The sequence below is a fragment of the Falco peregrinus genome, chromosome 7, assembly GCF_023634155.1.
Source record: "Falco peregrinus isolate bFalPer1 chromosome 7, bFalPer1.pri, whole genome shotgun sequence".
In the NCBI taxonomy this organism is placed as follows: domain Eukaryota; kingdom Metazoa; phylum Chordata; class Aves; order Falconiformes; family Falconidae; genus Falco; species Falco peregrinus.
Genome location: NC_073727.1, coordinates 44,994,072 through 45,018,434, shown reverse-complemented (window position 1 = coordinate 45,018,434; position 24,363 = coordinate 44,994,072). Strand labels below are relative to the sequence as shown.

General features: G+C 42.2%; 2 protein-coding genes across 3 annotated transcripts; both read right to left on the bottom strand.

The window, feature by feature from the left end:
- Window positions 1-243: 243 nt before the first annotated feature.
- Window positions 244-7,003, bottom strand: FBXO5 (F-box protein 5). Its single transcript, XM_055811120.1, has 5 exons — window positions 6,930-7,003; window positions 4,346-5,075; window positions 3,919-4,009; window positions 2,544-2,705; window positions 244-999 (listed from the first exon to the last, which is right to left on the bottom strand). Exons 2-5 carry the CDS (start codon window positions 5,032-5,034, stop codon window positions 748-750), a joined length of 1,194 nt encoding a protein of 397 aa, XP_055667095.1. The 5' UTR covers window positions 5,035-5,075; window positions 6,930-7,003; the 3' UTR covers window positions 244-747.
- A 2,066-nt stretch (window positions 7,004-9,069) lies between these two features.
- MTRF1L (mitochondrial translation release factor 1 like) lies at window positions 9,070-23,759 on the bottom strand. 2 transcript variants are annotated; one of them, XM_055810926.1, is made up of 7 exons: window positions 23,124-23,759; window positions 20,639-20,718; window positions 19,193-19,376; window positions 12,964-13,127; window positions 12,129-12,246; window positions 10,176-10,312; window positions 9,070-9,716 (listed from the first exon to the last, which is right to left on the bottom strand). In XM_055810926.1, the coding sequence occupies exons 1-7, from the start codon at window positions 23,419-23,421 to the stop codon at window positions 9,501-9,503; spliced, it is 1,197 nt and encodes a 398-aa protein (XP_055666901.1). In that variant the 5' UTR covers window positions 23,422-23,759; the 3' UTR covers window positions 9,070-9,500. The 2 variants fall into 2 exon arrangements, with proteins under 2 accessions (XP_055666901.1, XP_013160183.1); XM_013304729.3 differs by lacking the exon at window positions 23,124-23,759 and adding an exon at window positions 22,827-22,982.
- Between the last annotated feature and the right edge of the window lie 604 nt (window positions 23,760-24,363).

Sequence of the window (24,363 nt, the reverse complement as noted above, 5' to 3'; positions counted from 1 at the left end):
AAAAATGATCTCATGATTTAGAAAAAACTGGCAAAGAATTTTTCTAGCAGAATAGTAAAGATACAGTACTTTTTAAGTTGGAAAGGGTACAACCTCAGTTCAAGAAAAACGTGCAGTTTCTGAATGAAGGAAGAGCAACAATTTCAGATTCACATAAGGCAAGCCATTAAAGAAAATGGTATTAGGAGCTTTCACATTTTAAAATTAAGCAAAGCTTTGAGAAAAATCATAACATCTAGACTCCTCAATTTCATGCTAAAAGGGACTTCACTCATCTCACTTGACATTCTCGCTACAGATGTCTTTAAAAGCCTTTTGAACAAGAGCAAACATTTCAATAAAACACAGTTTACACTTGCCCCTTCTGGCATTTAAGAATTGCTAGGGTTACACACGGAATGCTACTTGCCAAAGTTTTTTTGTTTCATTCAATATTGTTGTAGGGTGTTGCGAAGACTGGAACACAATAGACAAATTGTCAGGACAATATATAAAATATTAGAATTCATATCCAGAATTTTCTTTTACATGTATAGATTAGTAAGTCTTTAAAAAATAGGTATTTGTGATTATTCCTAGGAATTTCAACATGACCAAATATTAGACAGGAATAATAAAATTAACCTTTTTTTTTTTTTCAAATATAATAGCAAAAAGCATTTTCTTGTTTGATTTTCTTTATGGATAACTTCATATCCTAAAATAACTTTTATGGGACATCTGACAATCTGTACTGGGATGGATGGATCACAATCTCTGTAGATTCTGTTTGCTTTTCTTAGTCCCAGGAAGCGGCTCTAGCTTCGACCTGGGTTTCACCGATTTGCCGCTCATACAGACACTGGAGCTGTGGTAGCTGCACAGGCACCTTGTGCAAAAGTCAAAGCCACAGCTTTCACGATTGCACATTGCTCTTTGTAGATAGGAGTCATACTTTGCAGGTGAGCCACAGCGATGGCAGACTTTAAGGCTTTCAGTGTTTCTCAAGGTCTTGGCAGCCTATTGGAAAAAGCATATAGAGAAAATCGTAAGTGAAGGGTAAATACACACCCCAAACATTGCCTGATGTTATCCAAGTGCCACAACACATATAACTTCTACTCTAGAGAAATAAATTTCAAACTTAGCTTAATCTTGGTTGTATTAAATTCTAATGGAGATTGAACAGGAATAATCAGTTTACAACTGCAGGTACTTTGGACTGGAATAGAAGTAGCCAATTGAAAATTCTTTCAATTTTAAATTTAAAGGACAGGCAGGCTAAATGCAAAGCAGTAAGAAAACCTGCCCTCCTAAATCCTCCAAACTAATGACGGTGATTTAAGTAACTTCAGTTTTAAAACGGAAAATAAACCTGAATTCTGTTTAAATCATTAACATTCTTAAAAATTGAGCAACGTGTTCAGAAATCTCAGCTGTGGGGCACTCCGCTTGAGACACCAAATAGAAGCAATTCCTACATATCTCCAATGGATTGATTTTTGACACAAAACCAGAACCACCATTCAAAATCATTCAGCATCAGAAAAACTATAGACCTGTATAACACCTTACATAACTAAATTGTTAAAAGCAAAATGTTTTTATAATCTAAATGTCTGTGTACAGACATATATGTTTATCAAGGATAAAAATGTAAGACTGCCACTTCAGTTGAACTTTTAGATTCCTAATGCTACAAAGTACCATATAGTAGTATTAAAGCAATTTGATCATACTTTCCAGTGTGATTATATCTTCTTCTCTTACTGCACCAATTTGCAGGATAAGACTTTTGAGCTTGAGTATAAAAACTTTTTTTAGTTAGGAAAATTTGTTGTTTATTAACAAACAATGACTTTCAATAAGTGCTTTAAGTCTTACAAGACACTTGCAATGTAGACCTGCTCCTATATGTAGGGGGAAAAAAGTTTAAGAAAAATAACAAGGTGAAGGGAAACTTAGGCTGTTGGCAGCTGTTGACAACTCCAAATGTATGATACACTATGAATATGTAGTTAAAAAAAGCTATTTTAATGTTAATTAGTTGGAGAAAAAGCCAAAACAAAACATAGAATGAACAGGAGAAATATTAATTTGTTCATTTTTTTTTAAAATAAGAACGATGCTGTCTTTGGCTTTTTGTTTCTTTTTAATTGCTCAGTGTTGAAGCACAATTAGCAGGTTTTGTGGGACTGCTCATCTGAAAAACATGCGATTCATTGTAAGCCCATGGAAATTGAGAAGAAATGACTAAACTTGTTCACGTCTGACCCAATCCAAAATTTAAGCTAAAAAAAATAATCACTAAACAATTTTGAGGGTTCCTAGACACTTGGGGAGGAGGGAGAAAAAGACAATGAATGTCTCAGTGTATCAATATTCTCCACCTAATTTCTGACGTTGGCTTAAAATAGGCTCAATAAGCAAAATCTGGCAGCTGTACTAGTAAGAGTTACAAGCACTTCAAATTGGAAAGACTACTTGCAGAAGAAATACGCTTTACAAGCTGATTGTGTGTCAGACAAGATGTGAGAAATTAAAGATGAATGGAAACCATTTACCTCTGAAAACTCCATGAGCCTGCTGTGATTCTTAGATGCTTTGGATCTGGTGCCCTTTTTAGTCAAGTTGTTTGGTGGGGCTGCTTTCTGAATGGAAGATAAAGCTGTTCGGTAGAGAACATACTCCCTTGTTGCAGCCTGCTCTGATGCCTTGGTGCCATTCTAATGAAAAGAAAAACAAGAATAAAATTTGAGAAGATACATGTTGACACAGACTTGTTAAATAGAATCCAACAACTTATTTTTGATCCTTCCTCCTGGCTAGGTTTCCAACAATAAAGTATCTTACCAAGTAGGATACTACTAATTTTACCTTAGCTTTCTCAGTCACTACTGTTACCAATGTGTAGAACAGACCCCTAGTTCAGACCATCAAATTCAACCATCTTCTATTACATAATGCAACATACTTTTATATTAAGACATCATAATTATTTAGGCAGAGCATGTAACCTAGTCACTGCAATGTTTTAAAGCATAAAGTAATATTTCTAATTTTTCACAGTGAACAAGGGTGCTTGAAGTTTTCCTTCCAAGTAGTAAACTCCTGCTACCAATTTTCTACATTTGCAGTTCAGATTAAAAAAAGGCATATAATGGCAGGGAGGAAATCAAACTTTATGGGGTGAAGTACTGTGGTGTCCAACTGTTTCACCCCAACAGGCTAGCACCATAAAACACTACACAAAATTCGAACTAATTGACTACCTTATTCTGTGGCAAGTCCTAAGCCTTGTTTCATTGCCTTTCCATCTTTCAAAGAAGAAAAACACCCCTAGCATTTTAAGAGTCCTGCCTTGGTAAGGTGCAATGCTAATGTGGTTGGATCTTGTATTTTTTTTATTTCACAGGACAAGCAGGCATTAGGAATAGCTCACAGTACAAAAAGCTTTTTGTTTTTATGTAGCCAGCATGTTGCACTTCAGAGACTGTTGCTAGAAAGCGTATGCAGAGAAGCTGAGTTGCAGAGTCAGCTGAAAGGTTTCTCTCAGCCCATCTCCCTTCTGGATCAGTGGAGATGCTGAAGTCAGCTAGTCTCTGCTGAGAGCCTCCACCGCTTGCCCAGTGGGCAGTGCTGGAACTGACCCTCTCCTTCCTGCCCTCCTCCTAACACAGGACATGTGGGAGCTCCTAAGAACACCTGCATCTCTCCGAGTAACATTCTCGGTCAATCTTCCTTGGGCTCCAAGGACAGTGAAGTGACTAGCAACACTTGAGACAGGGCATGCTAACAGGACAAGGTCAGGCACTCCAGTGACAATGTCTTCAACCTAAGAAGCAATTCTGTGATCTCTTAAGGTTGGGAGGAATCCTAAAATAGCAGAAAGGCACTGCTAGTTTAGGCTTCAAATAGCTAACAAGCACATAAACTTACAGAAAGGTTTTCCATGGCTCTATTATAAATTTCTAAACTCCATTTATCTTCTTGCAGAATCTTCCGCCATGTTGTACTGACTTTGGCAAAACTGCAATGACAAGAGAAACATATCAGTTACCTCTGAGGAATGGATAAAACCTTTTCTTTAATAGTGGGAATAACTATGTAATCACTTCCGTTCAAGTAGAAGATGGGATATGGTCACAGTTTCAGTCTTTAATCAGCCTTCTAGGGAAAAGATACATTCTCCACGTATATCGTGGCTTACTTTGACAGTTCATGTTTTAATGTATATACATATTACTACAATACATAATACTACCCATTCTTTAAATTTCACAACCCTCACATCTAAAAGATTCTTAAGACATCTGATTAGGTTGTTTTCTTTCCCAAGGAAACACATTGAGATCAATATACTTACTTTATTAAATCCATCTCTCCAAGATGCTTTAAAATGTTTGCTAATATATGCTTCAGGTTCTTTTTGAAGAGTTCAGCAAGAAAGTCTATTTTATCTAATCCCATTTTCTTTCCGATTAAGTTACAAAGTTCAACGTTTCCCCTAAAAACAATTCTGTCTACTGCAGCCCAAGACTTGAGATTCCTTTTACCACTTTTTTTCAAAGTTGAGCAAATCATTTCTTCATAATGGATTACTGGCAACAAAGTCTTCTTTGAAAACTGTGCTTGGTTTTGGTTCTTCATGAGACAATGCTTTGGTGTGCCACAGAGATTCCCAGCCAGAGGTATGCTATCCTCATGTTCTATTGCATCAGCGTATTGATTACTTAACATAGAAGAATAACCACTGTCCTCATTAAATTTACTGTTTTCCAGTGCCTCCGTTTCATAGATGCCTTCATCAAGCCTCTGGATTACTTGTTTGTTTTCTTTGTTGTGTACAGGTCTTCCTTCATCTTCAAGATCTAGATTTCTGGTGGCCACATGGTGTGAGTCACTGAGGAGTATCTGCTGGGGCTCTTCGTCCCAGCTTTGACAAAAGCCTTCCTCATAATTGGAGGGGCAGGATTCTTCCAATCTTGTTTTTTCTGCAGATTTCAATGGTGCAAATCCAGTGCAAACAGACGTACAATCAAAACCACATTTCATTTTAAAAGAGTGGTTAAGGTTTAATATCGCTATTTTGTATCCTGCAAGAAACAATAAGGGCAGTATTACAACCCAGCATAAACTACATCACAAATTCTTTTTCTTACCAAGATGATCATGCCTTCCTCCCGTGTTACAAATTTTAAGCTTTTATCTAACTCACGCTCTGGTGTCTGAAACACAGACAACTAGCAGAACTAAGGATCTGAACAGCCACTTGCTAAATCCAGGAAAGATCTTCTCAAAATTAGAGCTTTATGCTGCATATAACTGGGAGGGTGAGAAAACTGACTGGGTGATTCACTTTGCCATTCAACCAGTATAGTCTGCTCTTAGACACACCTCGTACTGGAAACGCATGATACTCAGGACACTTGCAGTCCCTGCAAGGGACACCATGGCAGAGGGTCCGTGAGTGACAGCTGGCCCATGCAGGGGTATAGCCAGGCCAGAGCAGCCTGAAGTTTGCATCCAAGGCCAGAGGCAATGCTGCGGGTGCCACTTGGCACCTGGGTTTTTTTTGCAAGAGGAGGTGGTTCCGGGGCACAGGAAGGGCCCGACTGCTCACATGCATGCGCCAACTACAGTGGGAAGCAGTGACCCTTGAACAGCAGTGGAAATGAAATAAAGGTTACTTACAAGCATTATTTTAAGAGGGCGGGAGGTCGATAGACAGTATGGGGAAATTGAGCTTTTCTTGCCCTGTTTCTTTCCCCTCCCCCCGAAGCGTGGTGCTATCTATATTAGCAGTTGCAGGGGGATGGGCAAGGGCTGACGGGGAGAAGGAAGCCATCTCTGTCCTGCTAAATCTAAGGGGAAAATAATTTTCAGCGTGCCTTGCAATCTGTAGGAAAAATAAGCTCCACCATTTGAACAGGTATTTGAAGGGATTTAAACACTTCCAGCAGTTTTGGAAACAAGTATTTAAAACCCGCCTTTCGCGAACGTTTCAGAGGAAAAGTCCCTTCTTCGTATCTACCTTTGGTGGAAGAAAGGAGCAAATACGCTCATGGCTTTGTACAGTGTGAGCTGGGGAGAAGCAAGCCCTCGCTAAGCCCCCTCCTCCCCTTCCCCCCAACCCGCGCGCCGCGAGCCAGCAGAGCTTTTGGGCTGAAACCCTGCAGAACCGGGACATGCGCCTGTCGTGCTTCGGGGCGCCAGGGCCGACCCCGACCCCCCGGCGGAGTGGGCTCAGCCGCGGGCCCCCGCAGCTCTGTCAGGCTGCTCCCGCCCAGCTCTAAAGATGGCTCGGGTCGGCGGCAGGTAGCCCGGCTCCCGGCTCCGCCGGGCCCCGCGAACCGCACCCTGCGTCCTCGGGGGTCTCCGCTTTCCCTGCGTTGGAGGATACCCCCTAAGATGGTGGCGGCGGGGCAGGCAGGAGCGCGCCGGGGTGATGCCCCCCAACGGCGGCGTGGCCCGGCGGGCGGGAGCCAGCGCGGCGCGGGACCTCCCCGCCCGCCCCTGCCCGCCGGCGGGAGCTGCGCTGCGCTCGCCACCCCACCCCGGCCCGGCCCCATGCGCAGCTCGGTGGCGGGACCGGAGCGCTCCGTAGCCGCCCATGCGCCGCCGTCCCGCCTCGTCCCATCCCATCCCACCCTGTCCCAACGGCGGGATAGCTAGGGGGTAAGGCTGGGGAGGGCGGCGGGCCGGGCAGCCACTGCGGAGCCCCGTTCCCGGACCACCCGCCCCCCCTCGCAGCGCCGCCAGTCCCGCCACCAAGTACACCAGCAGCCCCCGCCGCCGGGTCCGGCCATCCCCGCGGAGCTCTCCCCGCCGCCGGGTCCGGCCATCCCCGCGGAGCTCTCCCCGCCGCCGGGTCCGGCCATCCCCGCGGAGCTCTCTCCGCCGCCGGGTCCGGCCATCCCCGCGGAGCACGCCCGCCGTCCCGCGCTCACCTGCAGGGCTGCGCCGCCGCGGCTAGCGAGTGCGCGGCCGCCCTCGCCGGGTACTTTTAAAAACTTTGAATTTGGTATCCAAAACCGCGCCGGCCAGTCGAACGCCGCTGGCAGAGGCGGCGCGACCAATGGGAGAGGGGCAGAAGGCGGGGGCCAATCCGAGGCGCCGGGGGCGGGGCCGGCTCGGCTCACATTTTCCCTCCTAGGCCGGCAAGGAGCTAGGCGAGTGGCGGGGAGGTGGTGCGCGCGCCTCGCGGTGGGCGGAGCGCGGGAGCCGGGGCTCGTGGGGGGCCCTTTCCCGCCCCCGGCGAACGCGCCGCGGGGTGGCACGCGCTGCCCCGCTCCCCGGCACCTGCGGCCGCAGCCGGGACTGCCCCGCCGCCCGCACGCGCCCGGGGCTCTCAGAGCGGCTTCGCCGGGCGGTGGATCTCACAGCGCGGCTCCCCCCGGGGAAGAACGGCTTATTTTAAAGCGTAATCAGGGCTGTCGCTAGCTGGCAGAGCTGGGAGTGGCGGCGCTGGGGGGCAGGCAGGCCGCGCACCGGCGCCGGGGACCCGCCGCTGCTGGCGCTACAGCCTCCCGCGGCCCTGCCCGGCCGCCCCCCCTCGGCACGGAGCAGGAGAGGGGCTCGAAGCTCTCACGCCGCGACGCCGGCCGCGGCAGGCTGAGGAGGCACGGCGCAGGGCAGCCTGGCCCTCCCCGCCTCCCGCCCGCCGATCGGCGCCCGGCCGCTTGCGGGGCCACACGGCAGCCAGCGCCCGCGAGGCAGCGGGGAGGCTGCCGGCCAGGCAGCCGGGCCACTCTGGGACGGCAGGGAAGGACCAAGGCGACAGTGACCCCGGCGCTCTCACACGTTTCCTACAGGAGCCCGGTGCCCTGACCTGGCTGATGGCCCTTATTGGTCTGGAGGAGTATGAAGCTGAAGTTGGAGAGAAGGCATTGCAGCCTCCATCCGTCCCTCGGCATCAGCTAGCCTGCCTTTAAACGACATCAAGAAGACTGTCACAAGTGCTCTGTACTCTTCCCTTTATAGACTGACCGGGCAGGAATAAGGACTTCAGTCCTTGTTTCTAATCCCATCAATATCCAATTATTTCACGCACAAAATGCTTCAACGTTAATTTTTACTTTCTTACGTGCCAGTTCAGAGCTGTGAATCTGCTAGTAAATCTAGATCTACGTCTCACGCTTACCAACAGGATATATGTATCTTGTTGCGCCTTATGCATACAGGCACACCTACATCTGAAGTTAATGTATGCAACTTTAATTAAAAGATTTTGAACTTAATCATAGTTACCATGCAGTCACGATCTTAGAAAACAAAGCTGGTTCAAATTGCAGTCTCAAATGTAATAAAAGAAGATAACGAACTGATAAAAATCAGTTAATTCTTATGTAGGATAGTTAAATAATACATTTCTACAAGCTATGCGCAGCAAACCTACTTTGTTTCTATTTTAATTTCTTACACTAGATATCTAAAAGCAAACCACCCCTATATTCATGGTAACATTTTTCCTTAGGTTCCAATTTTCTTATTTACTGGTATTTACATTTCAAATACATTCTCTGTGTGTATACACACATGCATATGTACAATGCATAATGGGATAATGTGGCATGGGAACAGCAGGTTTTGTGTTGCTTTATGCATTTGGGACTGTAAAATGTAGTCTAAAATAAAGGTTAAAAGTTGTCTTTACCCACAGATATAAACATGTGCACATGTGTCAGTAGATTAAAAAGGCAAAAGTCTTACTTTGCTTTCACAGATCAAATGTTTTAAGATGTTGTTAAATAAATAGACAAGAACCACATATATAACACGTAACATTCAGAAAGTCAATAAACTGGAGAGACAATTAAAAACATAAAGGAGAAACCGAAGCCAAATGGAGACTGAAATATCAGCCAAACAATATTGTAACAATTCTTTGCACTTTTGACTCAGGAACAGAAACATCCGTTTCAGAAACAATTCATATAACTCGTCCCTTGACTTCCACAGCTTTTTTTTTTTTTTTTTTGAACAAGGGATGTTCCTAAACAACTTTTTGTGTTTATTAATAAGGGCCAGAAGGCCATGCAAACATAAAGGAAGCCCTCCCACATGCCATGTATTAGTGATAAACAAATATGCAGATTAGCAATGGGGTCATTTATTTATCACTTGCTTCCAATCACTCAAACAAAATACGACTTTTTGTTCTCTCAAGTATGCTATTTGACACTAGTGATGTTTAAACTACTGTTTAAATGAAAACTGTGACTAGAAATAGCTCATTTTTTAATACATACCTTTCAATAGTGGTGTATCTTTATCTTCTCAGTGGAGAAAGTTAAAAATTGCAGTTACTTCTGACCCAGTCCAATTTACTATTTAAGTGGACTGCTACATCAAGCCCATCTCACTTGGCAAGTGAGAACACTGTTTATCAGTCACGAGGAAACAAGCTGTGGTGTCTTTCATGATCTGAAAAGCAGTTGCATTTTCTGGGTGTTGCTCCAAGAAGCTCCTTTGCAGACAAGTGTCTACATCTTCTGTAATGGGCTGAAAAAAAGCATTGTTCAGGAAAGATGCTTTTTTTCATTTTCTGAAATAATTTCCATTAAAGATTCATAATCATCATATTCACTCAAAGTTTGTATCATTTCATCTAGCATTTCTTCCCCTAGCATGAAACACTCAATATGATGCACTGATCTGCTAATCCTGTGGTCAGTAACCCGGTCCTGTGGAAAGTTGTATGTTCTGATCTTCTCTGATCTTCCTTTAGTCCCAATCTATCGAACAAAAAGAATCAGTTTACCAACATTGTCTTTTTATAAAAAGGGTGACATATTGATTAAGCATGTAAAGCAAAAGCTTCTTCTGCCTCGCACAATTATGCAAAATTTGTTATAATTACATAGTACTCGGACCAGTTCAGTAGTTGCAGTTGTTGCAGTAATCATTCTCAAACATGTAAAAGCACAATTTTACTGTATCTTTTTCTAATACTATTCCAGTTCTTCACATTGTAATCCAGATTGTTTCACTACATCTCTAGAATGTACACACTACTGAAATTTTGAGTCTGGCTAATATACAACCTTTATTGCTGAAGTAGAATGTATTTTTTTTGCATTGCGTAAGTTCTTCCTGGGCTCTTGTTCCTCTGTATGGCCATTTACTATTTTCAGTTCAGTACAGGAGTTGCCCCAAGCCCATACATAATTATATATTTACTAAGTGAATCTTACTTGAATCTTTCGAACATTGTTTCTCTTTTTGGTTTCTTCTTCCAGTTTGGCGTTGTATAGTTTGGCACATAGCATTTGCATAGCCTTCTCTTTGTTTCTAATTTGAGATCTTTCTTGCTGACATTCAGACATTATCCCTGCCAAAAATATCATGACATTTAACACTTAACAGTAACACACACTAAGGGAGCTTTGCAGTTGCTAGATTTTTATTAAGTTACAATAAGATGTTTCTTTCTTCAATACAAATTTTAGGCTGGGAACATGAAAATCCAGGCTTATTAATATCTACTGATATATTTGGGGAGAGAAGTGCAGTCTGAGTTGTACAAGTGTTTTAAGCCATAAGATAAGAAATTTAATTTGATACATTGGACAACAGGTGGATAATGAAGTAAAAGCTATGTCGTGTAATCTGACTTACAAAAGACGCTTTTAATGCTTGTAATTTTTGACCACAGTTTCAGGAAATTTAGGATGTAAGGAGCAGTATACTACATGAGATAGTGAGTATATAGAATATGATCGGAATATGCAAAAGTGGCCACTATTTTCTTAATAAAAAGGTGTGGTTTCTCCTCCCAGAACATGCAGCTCAAGTTAAGTGTGATGAGAAGTGAACAGCCTAAGAAAGGAGTAGGGAGAAGAAATATAGGAAGAGGACAGAACAAGCTATGCTGTTGTTTGGATTTATTTTAAGTAATGGTAAGAATACAGTATGCTTTTATAAGATTATGTAGTATTACTTTATAAAAGACTTGTTTAAAAACAAGTTTTTGGATCACAATGAAGGTTTATAAAAAGACTTAGGATGAGAGAAATAGAAGTAGTAACAGGACAATTGTAAAGAAAGAGATCAGGAGGAATGAAGAAGGGAAAGGTGGAACAAGAAGTCAGGAGATAAGGTGAGATATAAACCCCCCCATTTACCATGTCTAGTGCATAACCACAAAAAAAATTGTAATACATTTTGACATTTCTCTAACAAACATAACTGCCTTTAGCGAAAACTCAGATCATTTGCTGGTTTTAGTTTGTGGGATTTCTTTCCAAACATGTAGGCAATCCAAAACTTTTTGGATCTGTAGGACCTTTTTGTCACCATATCACTATCCTCTCCACTGTTTACCTTCTGCTTTACTGAGGTGATGTCACAAGTGCAGAATGGATTCATGCCTTAATAACTATGAAGAAATGGGTGGCAAAAATCTGGATACCTGAAGATAAAGAGCATTTGGGATTACCCTGAGGCTGTAAAGCCTGACTAATGTTTGTGGTAGAGAAGAGGAAAAGTTAAAAAGCAATGAAAGTCAAGGCAGCTGTTGTGGATTGCTCAAAGGGAAGTAAAAAGCTTAGGAATGGCAATAAAAAAATAAAAAAAAAAAAAAAAAGAGATGACAGCTAAAATCAGGTAGCATTTGAGGGTGTATCTTATCCTTCCCACGTTTCCTAACCTGAGCCCTGGGGATGGGCCTCCTAATTATTTTTGTAATCTGTGGGAAAGGAGCCAGCAGACAAATGGAAGCTGGCATCCTGAGTAGACTCTGCAATTAAAAGCAACATTTTAATATGCAAACAGAGCAATCTCTCTTTTGGAGACTAGTCATGAAAAGCCACATCATCAGATTTTAACCTATTCTGTTTTTCAATTTCTTTTCCGTTATTTGAAAGCTTAAATATAACTTTTTCATATAAATTGATTTGGATGTTTTTAGAGTATCATGCTTAATGGCACAATGAATAGCTTGCCTACTGAAGCCAGTAGACCTCACTATTACAAACCGGAGCGGGCACAAGATGGTGCATTTAGAGTACTACACACACAGTGAAAAAAACTCTACGAAAACTCTGCTCTACTGTTGTCTAGGTTTGAAAATAAAACCACACTTCCAAAAGAAATTCTGACAGCAGTTTTGCAATGTAGATGTTGTACTAAGGAAAAAAATTAAGCACCTGTTGGAATATGAACTATCCGTACAGCACTGTCTGTGGTATTGACATGCTGGCCTCCAGCTCCACTAGCTCGCTTTGTTTCTATCCGTAGGTCTTTCGGATTAATTTCCAGCCTTGTCTGTCATGGGAGACATGAAGACAAGAAGAAAAAAAATAAAATAACACGTTTAAGTTGTTTCTTTCTAGACAGATGTCAAATATGCACAGTTGGTTTACTTTACAAGGTACATTCTGGCAAGATCAAGCTTTGTTTATGAGTGGCAGCTCACATCCACTTACAAACATATTAACAAATCCTTCTAGCCAGACTGGAATGCAACATCATGGAATGCAACATCATGGAAGCCAGGAAATCAGACAAATAGTAATTTAAGGTGTAACCATCCCTTAGCACTAATCTCCCTCCTCCTCTGAAAGCTCTGCACCCTCTTCTGGCAGTCAAACTGTATTTGAGCTTGAATAAGTGGTTTTTAGATAAAATGGAACACGTTTCTTTTGCTGGCTCTGGGAATGGATAGATGGTCTCTGGGAGAAAGGAGCAAGACAATTTTGGGACAGAACAGGAATGAGTAACACAAGTAAACTGCCAGTGACTTTCTTCAGATTAGGATTATGAGGAAATCCAGAAAGTCTTTATTTCGCTCACCTAGACAAAAATAAACAAACAATGTGACTTAGTTTAAAACTAATAATACTACTACTAATAAAAAAGTCATTAAGAGAGAATAACAAGAGAGACAGAAATATCTCTTGATATTTCTCAAGTATCAGCAATACGGCATGTAAAAACATTGCTCATGGTAAAGTCTGTTATACTAAAAGATAAAAATATTACCTCGGTGGGTTGGGGTAATATTGCAACAGTCATTGTGCTGGTGTGAATGCGCCCTTGCTTTTCTGTCTTTGGTACCCGCTGGACACGGTGCACCCCTCCTTCAAATTTCATGTACTTATAAGCCTCAAGACCAGCTATACTGGCAACTGCATGTCTTAGGCCACCTTAAACAGAGAAGAAAAATAGTTGTAAACCTGTAAGAAAAACTGTCAAATTCTTTTTTATAGATTTAATTTTTATATACATATAAAGATTGTCTATGAGCCACGTACATACATGTACACATACGATCATAAACAACAGTAGAACTCTAGTACCAAAAGTAAGTTTACATAAAGATCAGATTTTGAAAACCACATTCAGAAATTACATCAGGTTTTTTTGTTAGTTTAGAACCTTATCATTCAATGGGGAAAACCCCAACTCTTTAACTAAAGGATGTGTGTTATTTTTGCCCCTTGTCCTCTATGCATCCTACCCAGGTCTTATCTTCGCTCTTTCATTTTGATCTTTTGCTCCCTTGGAGTGAGCAGAACTCCAGCTTCTGCCCCTCTTACCAATACATCCAGCAAAACACTTGACAGCAATGTGCTAAAAACTAGCATTGAACAGCTTGGAACTTGGAAGTAAAGTCCAATACCATCATGGTTTCGTGACAGTTTGTTGCAATACCAGTTCATGGCATTTTTGCTCTTCCTTGTTTGTTAGTGTGCAAAGCCTTTGGCCACGCCAGTACAACTATTTGAAGGATCAGAGAAGTGATGACGCTATAAATGAATGTGATTTTTCACCTGTTTGGGATTCTAATCCTGCTCAGTTCCCTGATGCCATTGTCAGCACAGTGGGTGGTGTGCCAAGGGAACGATTAAAGAGGACATAGGTGGTCTTGAAAGAGTATTGCTGTTGAAGTCTTGCAACATGAAACCACAGCAAGGAAGAGGCACATACTTCGCAGAAATAGTTTTAGCTATCTCTAGACTAAGGAAATCAACCACAGAAACAAGACAGCAGCTTTTGAAAAAAAGGAAAATGAAGACAATGTAGAATCTGAAAATGGCCTACACAGCAGGAAAAAAAACATTAGCCAGAATGAAGGGCGGGTTTTTCACCTCTACTGAGAAGGTTTGCAAATGTTTTTATTCTACAGAAATTTAACATTCCCTCAAGTTTAGTAAAATGTATTTCCTTTTACAGTCACCTTTGCGGAAAATAGCCTAAACTGCTTCTTCCTTTGTCTTTCATCTCAGTTTTGTCCTTCTGACTTTTAATTTTTTTCTCCTATTTGTACACATCTGTACCACTTTGATTCAAATGCACTGTTCAACACACCTAGTGCTTCACTGATTTAATTTACATTATCTATTATCAATTCCATAAGATAAATCCATCCTGTATAGAATAAATCTGACCATAAAGCATATAGTTTAACAAATAAGAATCTCTCTCAAAATCTTCAGTTTAGATCAGTAAGGTTCATTCTAACAGGGAGTGTGAAATCTTTCTACTGCTATGCAAACACTATTCAAATGAACAAAAGATTCATTCTTTACTCTAAAAGAGTCTTATATAACCTAAAATAATTTATGTATTTGAGTAATAAAACTCATTCACTCCTTTGCGGATAAAAGCAACTACTAAAAAAATCATAAGCAACCTCTGCACATGAGGAAGAAGCCAGGCTACATCAGGAGTAAAAATAACATGAATGTCCACAAGGTTACAGTACCGATGACAAATATTAATTACATGATCAGCAGTTCATTGCAAAAGGTAATGTTCTGTCTTTTCTCCCACTTCTGGCATTACTATAAATACCACAGGCACAGTCCATCTGTGTGAGTTGAGGCCACATCTGTGACATGTTCAAGAGAGTTTAAGATTGTAGTGATAACAGCGTGCTAGTGGCACCACAGTGCTTAACAAGAGATGACCAAGACACTGGTTCAGAAGATAAGTATTTAGGTCATACTGCTTCAAATTGGGTATTACCAACACAGGTTAATATGAAATACAGCCAAATCCAATGAAATGTCAACAAACACCTTACCCTGGCAGACTTGTCATGGGCCTGTCAAATGTAGTTAGCTTTTACTATGTGCTTGATCCTATTCAAATAAAATGTCCCTCTCTATCCTGAAAGCTGATGTGCGCAAAACAAGGGTGCGAGTTTGTGCTCTTTCTTTATGTGGCATCTTATAGCCAGATTGAGACAAAGTCCCGTATCTGTCTCTGCCTGCCACTACAGGGTGAGAGGCCATGCATAAATAATGACATGTGGGTTTGTGCTTTAATGTGCGCGCTAAATCTTGAATGCGCTGTTTTTACAGTGGCATCCCTTAGGGTAGGTCAATAAAGCCAGTTAAGAGTGGACTGAAACCAATTCTTAATTGCAGCTTTGTTTAATATTCACTTTATTCACACATGCTAACATTCAGACTTCAGCCAAATTCTGGAGCTCTCTGAAAGGAGGGAGTTTGATGTTTTAATGTAGGACCTTGCTTTTTGCTCATGCAGTCTGCAAAAACAGAGTGCGGATGGGATGCAACGGGCTTGTGTCATCAGCAAGCATCCTTAACTCCATTCTTACTCAGCACAGCACAGACACTTTGAACCTAAGGGTTTAAACATGCCTTTAGGTGGCATAGCATCCCTACCTCCCAAATGATTTCTAGCTACTCAGTTTTGATATGTGGTCATAGAATCACAGAATGGTTTGGGTTGGAAAGGACCTTAAAGATCATCCTGTTCCAATCCTCCTGCTGTGGGCAGGGACACCTTCCACTAGACCAGGTTGCTCAAAGCCCCATCCAACCTGGTCATACAAGTAAGATCAGAAAATACACTACAAGAGGCTGACAAAGGCTACGGCTGCAACCTACCATCCTGAACACTCATTTCAGTGCACAGGCAAGCCCTCAGCAAGACAAGAGAGTTTAAAATAAATAGCTATTGAAAACCTAGCAGTTTCAAAGAGAAAATACAGGTAGATGTATACTAAATGTATTAACTCAGTTTCCCATCCTAAGGCATTACAGACGGTGCCTCTGAGGGTGTGGGCTCCTTGTCCAAGGACTGAGCTTTCACCAAAAGTGTAGCCAAGCACAACTCCCTTTCTCTTCCAACCACAGGACTGCAAGCTGAGTCAGACCTGACTTAAGACTATCCAATACAGAATTTTTAACCCAAATCAGTGGACTAATCCAATTAGCACTATGACCTCAAAATTACTGGAGCTGAGAAAGAAAGACCATATGGCTGGCAGCTGGCTGGAAGGTGGGACAGCCCTGGTTGAAGCTGACTGTGAAACTGTGCTCTGAAGGTGAAATTGTCTGTGACTGCTGGGGTTTACCCCATCTAAGTCTTTATCTCAATGGAAAGGGCAACTCTCCCCATCCCCTGGTATATAAAATAAAGACAACCCAGATGCTTCCCCCATTCTGTTTACACCCATCTAGCCTGCACCATGTTGATCCCATTTATTTAAAAAAACCCAGTAATTTCTGTCAGCTTTGAAGGCTGAACTGGTTCAGCTCCTGGCAAAGTGTTTGCCTGGTCATGAATGGGGATAAACATGACTTTCCTCTTTCAGCAACAACCTGCATTGTACATGAAGCTTCTTCTTGCTCCTACCTTCACTTGAACTGTGCAAATAGTTTACTTGACAAACGGCCTCTTGACCATAAAAAAAAGTTTATAAATAGTAACAAATCTAGGTAACAGACAATAGTGAATTCCAGTGTCATTGAATTAAAAAAATGTATATTTACTAATTGAATCCACAACAGCCACTCTAGAAGGAGATTCTGATACTGTGAAAACCTGAGTTCATGTTCATCAACTTGAACACCTGCTAAGACACCTGCTAAGACACCTGCTAAGAACTCTAAAGAAAGTTTTTAGAACATTTTACAGATATAACACTTCTAAAAATCAAATTCTATTAAAGATTTTAAGAACACAGAAGTACAAGCAAAATCCATAGAAAGCTAAATTGTATCTCCATATCCTGAAGGTGCAGACATGGGCCCCCTTTTTTTGAGGTATGAATACAGACAACAAATCAACCCTGTACCTAGATTTTCAACTCCCCTGTTTGTGATGTCCAACTGTATTTCTTCCATGGCGTTCAATTTTTTAACCTTGTTTTAATCCCTCAATATAGAACAGTGAATCAAAAACTGTAGTTATGCAAGAAGGGTCTTAGGGCACAGAGAAACCCTCATTAGAAGGGAAAAGTAGCTCACTGACATGAAAAGCTCAATTAGGAGAGCTGTGGATATTTATTTTTTGTGAATTTCTGCACAGTTGACACAGAAAGGGTGTACTTGATAATACTCAAAAATATCACTGAGTACAAAATAAGGCATAAGTAAACAGAAGTAGTGTTAGAAGATGCTTCACATTTCTTAAAGCTTGCTACAAATTCCTCTGCAATTATATTATGTGTTGACTGAAAAAAGATCAGTTTTCTGACAGATTACATATCCTAACATCCCAGTTTTTCTCATTTATTCTTCAAGTTTCACTCAAAAAGAAAAAAAATGCTGAAGAAAGTATGAACACAGGCAAATTTTCATAACCCAGCTGAACTAGAAGTAGCAAGCTGCACAAGTGCGCACCTACTGATTCGTACCAACTATAGTAACACGTTACCTCTACGGCAATACGTAAGCAAGCAAAATGTGCTAGCTTTACTTGCAGCAGCATGGGTAACAGTAAACCTGCAGATCCATTAACAGACACAGACTTAGCAAGTCTAGCCTGCTGAGAAATGTGACTAGCAATCTGTCCATCAAAACCTAAAATCCCTGCCACTGGCTGGCCATGTTTTGGATTGCAGTTTCACCACTGGCTTATGCTGACTGAACCTCTTGCTGCTGGAAGGAGGTCCTGGTTTTCTCACTGCACCGTTGGTAGCCACATGCTCCTGCCTCCACCACCTCCATGAGCGTTTCTTCTCTTCTCTTGTGCTGGATTACCTGAAAACTAATTGGGGAGCGGGGTGTGTGTGCACACTGTTTTTCAGTTGGATTGGCTTGGTGATGAGACTCTGTGAAGAGGGATCACCATGAGGGCCAGTGCAAAGAAGTCAGCAGCAACACGGAGACAGCAGCCTGATCCTTGTGAAACAACTTACACAGTAAACTGGATTCAGCTAAAATTAACTAACATGTGTTACTGCCTCAGTTTGTTGTGTAAACCTACCAGTCTTCATCTTTGCAGAGACAGTGTTCTATGAGATGCAGTGAACTGAATTCACAGCTCATCATCACCAGAAGATCCAGTTTTTCCACTCCTTGCATTCAGTCCCATCTTCTGCTTATCTTATGCTAGCCCTCAGGCTCATGAGAACTGACTTAACACATTAACTAGGCAAAAAACTATCCCAGTTGTAAAAAGCAAAGTCTTCACCAGTTTAAGTGAAAGGACACCAAACCAGACAATTAAAAAAAAAAAAAAAAAAGAAATGAAAAAAAGGTAGGACTGCTCAGACAGGAAGGGAGGATAAGGAAGAGGAAAGAAAGGAGAAACAGGCATTAAGCTGTTAAACTGATTACCTGTGACATTTTAGTTGAAGACTTAGAAATAATTAGATCTCTTATCTCTCCCCTCAAAGTCTCAACAATTCCCCCACTTTGCTCATCCATTAGCTGTTACAGATGAGCTATATCCAAACATCTCATTTCTTTACATAAATCCTCAGATGACGTTATTTCAGACAAATTCAAGATGTTTGAGATTAAACTTCAAGAATAGTTTGAATTATACTGATCCCTCTCCACCAAGGGATTCATAATTATAAACAGACTTTCAACCTGCCAAACTGATCTATAAACACTAGAAACACTAAGTAACTAAGTCTAACAGCATATACAAGTGAGAAGTCTATGTAGTCTGTATTGGTAATAAATAAAGCTAAAACAACATATCTTCATCACTTTCTAAATTTTCTTCTGCCAAACACTTAGTTTCATTTCTACTTTTTGAAACTACTGAAAGACAAGTATAATTGCTTAATGACTTTAGTATTTTAATAATACTACTGAAATGGAATTTCATTCTCAAACACAAAAGCTAAGGGAAATTGTACTCAAGACATTCAAGCAATCTTCCACTTCTAAAATTAAGTTAGTGCAAATTAGCTTCCTGTAGTCAGGAAATTCAAGTGTCATATGAATGAGTGTGTTAACTTAAAAAGTTACAAAGATGAAGTATTTTCATTACTGACCTATTTCACTGGGAAAGTATTCTAATATTTCAAATTTCCACTTTTTATAGGCAGCATATCGTTGATACATATCAAATATCTCCGAGGTGAACAGCATGGCTTCCTGCCCTCCAACTCCAGCGGTTACTTCCATGACAAGATCACTCTTGTCTGTTTCTTCTGAAGGAATCAAAAGCAACAGTATCTGTGAATACAAAAACAGCCTGCTAAGACTTCCCTCTGACACTGCTGTCCCCAGCTGAGATAGTATAAAATGCCAAGCAAGTCCTCTGTAATCAATCTAGGTTGCGTTCTCCTGCACTAACTCCTTGGCTGCCCTGAGGACAGGCTTCTCATGCCTCTTGCAGTGAAGCAACAGCAGTCAGGAGGAGGTGGGGGGGATGTTCCACTGCAGGAAGGCTCCCTGGGTCTGCTCACAGTTGCAGGAGCTACAAAGGTCTCTCTCAAGACCTATGAAACTTCTCAGAAGTTTTCACGCATCAGGAGCACTGCGATGGTTGGATACCACAGGATACAGGCTGGTTCTTGCAAGACAACTGAGCACCTCCCTTCCCATCAGATTCCCTTTTAACCTGGTCTCAGTTGCAGCACTAAGAAGGTATAGATGTTCAGGAGGACAGTCCTTCAACAACAATCCAGCTGTATTATTCATTTATTTATTTAAAAAGAGAGAGCCAGCCTTATACTGATCTGCAGAAGAAAGGTACACTACAACCAAACCAACTGTATCACAATTTTGCAGGCTGGATCAAAACTCGGGATGATTTGCAAATGCTTCTCAATCACCCTCTTTAGCATTTGGTGATGCTTCCCTCCACAGACTACTTCCTCTTTTGGAAAAGTTCTAAGTATTGACAAAAATATAAAGTGACTGTTGTATTCTTGTGGGAGGAATAAACAATGCCACTATACCAGCTTCTACTTCACCAGTAACATTAAGAATATGTAACAGTGTGTCTATGTAAAGATCATTATTTTCCTGTTAAGTAACATAAAATGTACATAGACCAAAAAGTAACATAGAAAAGTAACATAAAAGCAACATAAGATGTAGAATCTACACAAGGTAATAGTCTGAAGTAGTTACATAGTATTAAGCTAATTTATTTTTTTTCCCCAAAAAACCACTGGTATGTGTGATACTATACAAATTTAATGTTTCCAGTAGGTAAAAAGCTGGACATCCATGAGGGTACACCCAAACAAGACAAAACTACTTATAAAGATGTACTGATTCAAACAATTTCAGGTACAAGCAGGCCCTTGCAGGCTGTGTCTATACCACCTGCATTTTCCATTTTCCTTAGATAACAGACAGTTGAGGACTACAATTGGGAGGGAGAGGAAGAGAAGTTTTATCATGTACATCTTATTTTGATAAAAGGACAATCTGAATTTGTAAATTTAAGAATGGGAAGGAAATAGGGGCTTTTAAAGGGATCTAACCTGGTGTTTCAGTTCAGCTATCTCTTCTTCACAGGAGGCAATTTCCCTTTCTGCGAGTTTCTGGAAATCTTCACTCTCATCTGAAATATTTGAGCATGGTTAATCCTCAGACTTACATCAGTGCCAGTCTCAGAAAACCTTCAAAAAAATAACCACATGAAGAACTTACTCTACAAAAAAAACCCCAAAACACAAACAACTAACAAACCATCACACAAGCCCCCCGCCCCCCTCCAAAATACTAGATATGTCAGAAAATTAGATTAATAATACAGTCTGGAACAAAGATGCACAGTAGATATTAAGTGTTATCTGATATTGTTCAGGTATGAGACATGGGAAAATCTGAAATACAAGAAGACTCCAGAGGCCCCTTCCTGCTTCAATCATTCTGTGATTCTAAAATTACTTTCTGTATTTCAATGTGACATGAACATTAAGGATTTAGAGAGCACAGCAGCTCCACAACTGACACTCTTCATTAAACGGACTACTACCCCTATCATTGTATACAAAAATTTGAAGATAATAGCAGTAATTTCAAGTATTTTATCTCTGTAAATTTATTTCAGAACAGCTGCAAAACTTCTAACACATCATGAAAAAAAAAGGTATGGAAGAAGTCTTGCATAATAAGAGGAACTTGTAATTTCCAAGTGTTACTTGATGATCAACACTAATGCTTTACAACTAAGACTTGTTTTTCTGTACTACAGTTCCGATATGTTAAAATGTTCCCTTTTTTCTGGTCAGTATCAAACTTTACACACACATAAAATTAAAAAAAAAAAAAAAAATCAACGCCTTAAGCAGCCTCTGATCTACACTGATTCAGCTCACTCGCCCAGAAGAAAAAAAATATTACGCCAAAAAAGGAGAAAATGGTACACACGATGAAAAAGGTGGAATTGGGGTGGGCACAGGGACACATTCAGCAGCAAGAGATGAAAAAGATGCTAGACTTCTTTTTTCTGTGTGCAGCAAGCTTTTAAATGCATCCAGCTGAGGCGGGAGATGCACACTTACAATGAAGCCAAACCCTTTCAACACTGTAACTGCATTGAGTCACCAGCACAATTTTAAATGAAACTTTTTCACTTCACAATTTAGGTTAAATATTAGTGATTTACTATCACCCTGCCCCCATCACTTCTGTAAAAAGGAAGTTAAAAAGATAATCATGCGTAAATTGGTTTGAACAACAAGCATGTTTTACCTACAGCTGGCTTAGAGCACGCACGGTTGACTGTAACTCTTTAAACATGTAACCTTGATCATCTCCAACTATCTACCTTTCTTTACAACAACTACTGACTGATAAGGGCTAGTCATTAAGGCCAGCAGAAGGAAGGATAAGAATTAAGGAATTACAGGTGTGTTAAGAGTAAAACCAGCTATTGATAATGCTATTATTATGCAAAAAAAGAAAATAATATAACAAAAATTAATAGCAGTTGCATACCTTAAGATGCAAACATAATATAGCCTCTAAAATCAGTTTAAAATAATATGTACAGATATTTTTACGTATGAACTACAGAAGTTCTCAAAGTTACTAAGTCCTTGTGTTCATTTTGCTGAAGTTCTAAGCCTGGTTTTGATGACACTGTTTTTTTTAGCAGGTTTTGAAAGCTGAGGAAATATCTTCCATTTCATTTCATTCAGTTAAGTTTGGGTCAATGACTAGTTTGTTCACAGGAACAATTTCTCCTTTTTTCAATCCGAAGTGGGACAAGAATGAACAGAAAAGAACCCAAATGTGCTTTTAGACAGTATTTGCCACCTCTGTTAGAAGAGCTGACTGCAGTTAGCACTTTAATCTGTATATAGCAAAGTAGTAACTACTAAAGGGAAAGTTTCATGATCTAGTGAACGTTTACTGATCTTATAGTACTCCTTTTCTGCATTTTGGTTTCTAACTGCTATCAAAATTTTGATACAAGGTAACTGCTATCAAAAGTTTGATTCAGGGTAGGAAATACTCTTCGGCAACACCGAAGGTGTGTGGCTTCTGACGCCATCCAGCTCCACCACAGCGCCGAAGCAGCACTGTGACTGCTGAAACGGATGCAGGCAGGCAGACTGGTCTGTTCTGACAGCAAGGAAAAAATAATTAAAAAAAGAAAAGAAAAAAGGAACAATATTCTACCCCTGATTAATTGCCTTTATTTTATATGAAATACAGTACCGCGCTGCTCTTCCTTCAAGTTCCAGCGGCTCCCACGCTCAGGGCTAAGCCTTTCCCGCTCACCCGTGCCCTGACCTCCGTTCAGGAGGCCTGCTGGCCTTCGGCAGCGGCCAGCACGGAGACACCGCCCGGGACGACCCCAGCCACCAGCCCACCGCCCTCCCGCCACCGCGGCGCGCCACCGCGCCGGCACGCACGGCCGGCATCCGCTACCGCCCGCCTCCACCCACAGCCTGGGGGCGCTCGCCCAATGGCATCGGCATATGCAAATCGCGGCCGCCCCGCCCCGCCCCGCACCTTGCCGCGCCAGCTCCAGCGTGTCGCGCAGCTCCTGCTCCTTGTCGCGCAGCTGCTGGATCCGCACCGCCAGCTCCGGCCCCGCCCCGGCCCCGCCCCGCGCCTCCAGCAGCCGCCGTAAGGACGGGGCGGCGAACAGGTCGGCCAAGCTGGGCCGGGCGCTCAGCCCCCGGCGCGGCTGCTGCTGCCATGTCACCGCCGCGCAGCTCCCGCCCGGCGCTGCCCGGCGGCTCCGAGGGATTGGCGCGGCGGCCCGGCAGCCTTGCGCGGCGCGGAGAGCTCGCGAGAGCAGCCGCATGCCCGGCCGGGGTGGGAGCTCGGGCGCTCTTCCTTCGCCAGCCCTGCCCGTGCCGGAGACACCCGAACGCCCTCGCCCGCCTCCCTTCCGGGGATTCCGGAAGCTGCCGAAGAGGTTCGGCGCCGATTTGGGGGGCAGTCGGAAATTATCGGCGCTTGCTGGCGGAAAGGGACGAAGGAGTTCGGCTCCCTTCGTTCCGCGGGGCGGCGCCCTGGGCCGGGCGCGCTCTGGAGGGCCAGCGCTGGCGGGGCGGGCTGAGGGCTCGGCGGGAGCCGGGCGGGTCAGGCTCCTGCCCGTGCCTCCCCGCAGGCCGGGGCGGGAGGCTGTGCTGGCGTGGGGTTTTTATTCATCCTGACAAGAAAAAAAACAAACCCAAAACAAACCAAGCCCCAGACCTTGCCAAATCCTCCATACCGCAAGTTTAAAGCCAGGTTCTGGGGCCGTTTAGTGTCCAACGCTGCAGCCAGCCTCCAGGGCTGCTCATGTGAAGGGGAAGTGGGAAGCCTCGACTGGGGGTGGGGGTGTCCAGGTCACTTACAGGTTGTCTCCTGTCACTCCAGAAGAAATTCTGAGAATTAAAATACCCCGAGGAGGACGAAGTCATAAATGTATGTGGAAGTATACCTCCACAGTAAAAGCAGGTGCAAAATTAAGCGTTTAGAGGAAAACAAATGCATTGTCAGAAGAAAAAAGGGTGATTGAAGGAGCCTTTACCTCAGGGATTAGTGGAGGAAACTAAAAGACTGCCCATTTACCGAGTACAGTGTCTTACATCAAAGTTTTAGACTGGAAGGCTGTGAAGATGCAGTCACTGAGTAAATGTGATGTGATGGGTGTTGTGGCAAATCCCCTCAAGTATGCAGACAGCGTGGCATAGTAACCTTCTTTCAGATAGCATCATTAATGAGATTCTTGGCTACACTCAAGACAGTTTGAAGAATA